The 6,263-nt window shown below is 41.1% G+C and overlaps 1 protein-coding gene across 3 annotated transcripts; it reads right to left on the minus strand.

Annotated features, from left to right (window-relative positions):
- asb8 (ankyrin repeat and SOCS box containing 8) lies at positions 1-6,263 on the minus strand. Of its 3 annotated transcripts, none has more exons than XM_017706194.2 (4): positions 6,158-6,263; positions 3,829-4,011; positions 2,469-2,573; positions 1-1,633 (listed from the first exon to the last, which is right to left on the minus strand). In XM_017706194.2, the coding sequence occupies exons 2-4, from the start codon at positions 3,955-3,957 to the stop codon at positions 998-1,000; spliced, it is 870 nt and encodes a 289-aa protein (XP_017561683.1). In that variant the 5' UTR covers positions 3,958-4,011; positions 6,158-6,263; the 3' UTR covers positions 1-997. The 3 variants fall into 3 exon arrangements, with proteins under 3 accessions (XP_017561683.1, XP_017561667.1, XP_017561674.1); XM_017706178.2 differs by lacking the exon at positions 6,158-6,263 and adding an exon at positions 5,620-5,738; XM_017706185.2 differs by lacking the exon at positions 6,158-6,263 and adding an exon at positions 4,728-5,008.

A 6,263-nucleotide genomic window follows, 5' to 3' on the forward strand; every position in this document is an offset into this window, starting at 1 on the left:
TGTGATACAGAAAGGCCTTTACTTGTTGAAATTTGAAGGTGGGGGTGCACTTACTTGGTGGCTGCACAGAAAACTCTTACTCCAGCTTTAAGCATCACATTTAGTCATTTCTAAACAGGCTGTATCACTGTACAAACAGAAACTACAGTGATAAGAAGAAGAAAAAAAGCCACTTAGGTTTCACTCAAGACTCACAAGTTAAGCTGGGTACAAGTTCATTAAATTCCTTGTTTTAAGATATCCTAGTCAAGGACAGTCAAAACTTGGAATGATCATGCTGTATTAAATCAGATCAATTATTGACATCATTTCCAAAACCAGAAGGATTGGCAACCTCCTCAAAAAAATAAAATGCCCATCAAAACGTTTTCCTTCTCAGACTTGAAACATCACATGAACCTGTACCCCCAGCACCAAATAAAAGAGATACAATACAATCTCTACTGCTAAAATGGTCTATTATCAACACAAATAATTATTCAAGCATTATTCGTCATTTAAAAGTCTTGCAGAGACAATGGCCAAAGGAACGGTCAACTAAATAATAATAATAATAATAATAATCCAAATCAAACCTCTGTACTGAGTGGAACAAAGATGCTTATGAATAGTTTCAGGAACAGCTGTTAAGGTAGACTTCACAACAAATTAGGAACTTTTCTTATACTGTAAGAGTATATACACACAACATTTTTTTTTGGAGAATTTAGTGTTAGTTTCGCAATAATCTGAAAGTATCAATGAATTATACCTGCCTTGTAACTGCCAATATCAAAATCTCTGTAAATTTAAATCTTGCATTACAGACCCGATCCTAATGAGCTGTAAAAAAGTCAGTAAAAAAAAAAAAGTGCAAAGACAAAAAAAAAAAAAACTCATTTATATGGGATTTTGAGAAACAGGCTATGGAATTCTGATAGCATTAAAAGAAAAACACAACAACTATCTCCTCACTGTCTTGCATTACAGGCAGTCTGTTCTCTCCTCTAATCAGTCCTCAGTCTCTGAGGAGTACATACTCTTTGACAGACTCTGGCAATGGTAGCTGTTTCACAGCAGTTGGGAGATACTGCACTCCGAGGCTGTTTCGAACAGCGCAGCGAGCCAAGGCTCGCAACAAAGGTGGCTGAGCCACCATGCTTGTTAGACGCGCCAGCAGCTGAGGATCTTTGCTGAGCTCACGGGGCAAGGAGCCATCGGCTCGGCGGATATCAAACTTCCCCGCAGCTCGGCACAGAAGCTCCAGGCACTCTTCCTCCTGCTCTGTGCCCAGGCCCCGCGCCAGTAGAGCCACCAGCCGGGAAATGGGCGTCTGGCCCTTGAGGTTGGTGACGTGAACCTGGGCTCCATACTCAAGTAAAACACGCACGCTCTCCAAGTTGCCCTTCATGGCTGCCCAGCTGAGTGGGGTGTCATTGTTGTAGTCACGTGCATTGGGGCAAGCACCACTCTCCAGCAGGGCACGCACACACTCAGGGTTGTCTTTGAAGGCAGCCCAGTGCAATGGGGTGTCCTTGTTGCCATCCAGTGCATTGGGATGAGCTCCATATTCCAGCAGAAGCTCCACGCAGCCCTCATCCTTCTCTGCAGCATAATGCAAAGCTGTGCGGTTATAACCGTCCAAGGCATTGACCTGTATGTAAAACAGAGTATGATTGGATAGCAGTAAAATGTATGAGCATAAATACTGATAATTACATGAAAGATATAGCACCACTTTAAATTACTATGTGTTTGTTTAGTTTTTAATGTTTGTTTCTTAATGTCACACATGGATTAACTTGGCTAACTTAGTCCCAGGCATGGATTAATTTTAATCTTTGACTAAACTGCAATGCCAATGGTTCTAGTTTAAGTCAGGTCGTAAATCAGTCTGGGAAAGTGGCTCAAGTTTAACCCTAAACTAAAGCACAATGTCGATAAAAGATCTCCAGTGCCAGGCTTACAGGGCATTTCAGGCTGAAACATCTATCTGTTTAACAGAATTCACCATATCATTGTAATGTTAGTATGTTTTCCTCAATGTTCTCACTACAGTGGCCAGGATACATTATACAAGTTCATCACACAACACCTGGAAATCCATGTGGTGTCAACCAATACAGACTGCTAGTCTAGCCATAGACTAATGAATATGACCCGCCTAGTCTAGCTATAGACTAATGAATTTGACCCGCCTAGCATTAGTGCAAATCTTACGTCAATCCAAACTAGTGATTCTATCTTTATCCAACTCTTTACGCTTTTAGCCACAGAAGCAAAAATGAGGTAATATATCTAGATAGCCAGACAGCTACTTTGCTGACTTTATCTTTAAGCTTGCTCCCTCCTCACCTGAGGAGTCATTTCTGTTGGGAATGCATTCTAATGATTTTAAGACAGTTCATTCTGTCATTTTGGCCACAATGTTGCTTTAATCTATCTGGAAAATCAGCACTATGGGATTCAATTCATTTAAACTGCTGTACCTCTGCACCTTTCTCCAACAAAAGCTCCACACAGTCTGCATCAGCCACCATGCAGGCACAATGCAAGGGCTTCAGCGTGCCATGCATCCTGTTCACGTCTGCACCCTGAAGGGGAGGAAAAACATGTTGTGGTCAACCACAATAACTACTGTCTTCAACAAAATTGGATAGGACAGTAGACCTGTCTGATCACTCAGGATGCAACTAAGGTTGACAGCACCTCTCATCCGTATGTCATTTTTACGTATTTCATTTTGTACGATCAATCGAATGCAGAAATGCTGGCTGAGTTTGCTTCCTCTTAGTTTTAAATGTGTATCTAGTTCCAGTTACTCTAGTCTCATCTAATATTTATCTAATATTTACTTAGGTGATTACTGAGAAATAAAATGAAGCTGCATGAGAAGGAGGAGAAACACATAGCTCAGGTAACCCGGTTGGGTGTAAATTCACAGAGAAGCGCTTTGCCATTATTTAGCTAGCTTAAATCTTAATGAGTCAAAGGAAATGTCTGTGTCTTTAGAGAAGCAGAGTTTGGTCATGTCAGCAGCCGATATTTGAGTAAAAGACTTTAGTTGAGTCTAGCTCATGTCTTTGTTTTCAACATCCTTTTTGCCAGTGATTATGGTTTCTTTGGTTCACCGTCATTCTCTGCATTCTCCTGCCAGAGCAGTGCAGTTTACCCCAGCTGAAATGCTCAGAAATGGATCCAAATCATCATCATCATCATAATCATCACCATCATCTTTTACAGCACAAAGATGGCAATTTAAACCTATTTCTGAGCCTTTTTGCTCTGGTAAGTCACACTATAGCCAACAAGCTGGTTTTATTTGCGTCCCACAGCAGGTCAGACCATCCTTTTTATATATGTTTACATGACAATATAGTTTCTCTGGAAAAATACACCACTCATGATTAAATAAGCGACAGAGCCATAAATTAACCTTGTAAATAAAAAAAAAGTCATTAATATTTGTATGTAACTGACATACACGGTCTTGTAAATGATAAACTGTGTATATTTGTTATAGCCAACTGCAATTACTGGTTTTTTTTTTATGTTACAATTTTTAAAAAATATTTCTGATATTTTAGAGTCAGTGTCACCTGCAACTCCAACACTAAAGTATATTTCAAATGTGTGGGAAAGACTAAGCCTTGACTTTGAGACCTGACTAGTGTTACCAGTCATGCAGTACCCCCTGAACTAACACACCTAATCCAGATCATGATGGACTCAATCATTAGCTGATGATATCACTCAGGTGCAGGAAAAAAAAAATCTGTGCAGCACAAGTGCACCACCAGACCACAGTTAGTAAAACAAATAAAGAGCAGTTACCCTTATAAACCTTACCCTGCGTATAAGGTCCTCCACATTGTCATGTGGAAATGAGCGGATGGCTGCAATGGTTCGGATGAGCCTTTCTGAAAGTGAGTATTTACTCTGAATACTCTGCATGATGTACCACATAGTCGAGCTCATGTGGAGCAAAAGGACATTGCACCCGGCCGGGTGGCGCCTCACAACAGCAAGAAACTGAAAAGCAAAAGGGAAATGACCCCATGAGATGCAAAATTTAAAATTATTAATACATTTTCAAAGCTTTGCGAGATTAAACACCCACTAGGTTTGGACTTATCTAGCTTGATCAGTGGGTGTGCATGTAATCACTCAGTGTCGGTAGCATATGTGGAATAAATGGCCCATACTCAGGCCAAATACAGACTGCTTTGAATTCAGCGTATTTGTGACATCACAAAAACCAACGTATCTACACATATAAACATATGTTTACTCAGTCTATAGCAGTTTAGCGCCATCCATTTATGTGTGAGGTTATAAGGATTGTTCCAGCCCAGACTGCTTTTTGAACGAGTCACAGTACAGAACATAGGTCTTACATATCAGTTCCAAAGCCATAGTCACATAAATAGCCTGTTTAATTCGAATGGACAAAGAGAGGCCAGAGAAAATCATGTAAAAATGAATCATTTTGGTGCTCTTTTGGTTTCTAAGTGGACCCCAGGAAAACAGTAAATACAACAAATGTAGGATATGGGGCCTTTAAGCTAACAAAGAGTATATGAAGGCTTGGAGAATATTATGTTATTATATTATAAGCGATAATTTGGTAACATTAGCTAAAAATGGCAATTGATGATGAAGTTGCACTAGGCAGTTTATTTCAGCGGCAGGCTGGACAATGCCTGACAACAGTGACATGACATGAGACTTTGCATAGCTAACATTACCTTAGCTGCGCTCAAATCCCGGTCCCTTTAACACTACTGCACATTTTAGCGATGTCCTGCTCCAACACATTCATTTTAACGTACTGAAGGCTTTGAAAATGAGCTGAGGAGTTGACCCGGGAGTGGCTCAGCAGACAAACCTTAAAATGTGCTCGTAGTTCAAATACGGCATTGGGATGTAACTGTCTACGGTAACATTAGCTGAAAATCCCGAAGCTGAAGACAGCTTCTTATTAAATTTTCCTTTCCACCTTAAATGCTGCAGCAGTTGCATTACGGCGCCTGAACAGGTGTCAGAATGTAACGTAACTGCTGCACCATTTAAGGTGGAACGGAAAAAATCAAATGGGAAGCTGTGAAGGAGAGGCCAAATTCATCCTTGTTTTAATATAGTCTAAATAAATGAAGCACTCTAATCTAGTTTAAAAATCTAAATCAACTTCTTGCATTCTTGGCTCCACTTATTAAACCACAGTGCAATAACGTTAACCTAACTGTTTGCGACTAAGCTAACCAGATGCTACTCGAGTTCGGCTAGACAGCAAGATAACATCTAAATTCAAAATGACAAGCTGTTTTCAGCCATAGTTTCGCTCTGGAGTGGTTGTAAACAAACCATGCAACGCAGAACGAATAACACAGCGAATTGTGCTGATAATTCACGCTAATACAGCCCGTCAAACACGTTTTGTTTTGTTATTAGCTTCGTCGGCTTTTTCTGGCTAACGCTAAACTAGAGTCGAGCCGCCGTCAACACGGACTGACTGACTGCTTTCTTTTCCACACAGCGAGTTAATACACTACGAATGAACTCTAATCAGTGTGAATGCAGAATTAAGTGCCTTTATCTAGGTACTCACATAAGAAACTAACAAATACAAGAAAGCCGTACCTTCGAGGTCTGTGCTTACAAGTTTCAGCCTGTCAGTCGAACCGAACCAAACCCCCTCAGCTCAGCCTTGCTCAACAAAAACACGGCCATGGCAACGTCACTGACGGGAAGTGACTTAGAAAACCTGTATCCACCCCATCCTCAGTTCACTCCACATATTATTCACAAAGCTACCGGCTACATGGCCCGTTCATTCTGTGGTCAAACATAATGACCGACTTACCCAAAAGCACAGCTATAAATAGTCTCAAACATATTTCTCCGTCGTATACAACATTCGTCTCATACCAAGCTGTGCACTCCATATATAGTCAGCACATGGTAGCCGGCTCCTTCAAACACACTCTAGACCTGGCAGTGCCCAATCCTGGTGCCGGAGGCCCACCGCCCTGTACATTTAAGTGTTTTTCCTTCTGTAACACAGCCATTTTGACCCAATAATGGACCGTTAAAGAGCTACTTCGTTGGATCAGGTTTTGAGAGCAGTTAAAACGGTAAAAATGCGAGGCAATCCCCCCCCCTTAGCTTCAAATCTCACCTGATACAGACAACAAAGGTCCTCGGATGCATCTGAGAATTGGAGCCAGGTACATTGGACATGAACTTTCCAGGGTGGTAGATCTCCAGGACATGGAGTGAGCAGC

This window comes from Pygocentrus nattereri, chromosome 9 (assembly GCF_015220715.1).
Source record: "Pygocentrus nattereri isolate fPygNat1 chromosome 9, fPygNat1.pri, whole genome shotgun sequence".
Lineage (NCBI taxonomy): Eukaryota > Metazoa > Chordata > Actinopteri > Characiformes > Serrasalmidae > Pygocentrus > Pygocentrus nattereri.

Bases quoted from the DNA above. Each gene is read 5' to 3' on its own strand.
- asb8 (XM_017706194.2), bottom strand. From the start codon at position 3,957: ATGAGCTCGACTATGTGGTACATCATGCAGAGTATTCAGAGTAAATAC. The intron at 2,574-3,828 runs GTAAGGTTTATA...CCTCCCCTTCAG, and splicing joins TGGAGGACCTTATACGCAGG to GGTGCAGACGTGAACAGGAT. The intron at 1,634-2,468 runs GTACAGCAGTTT...TTTTACATACAG, and splicing joins TGTTGGAGAAAGGTGCAGAG to GTCAATGCCTTGGACGGTTA.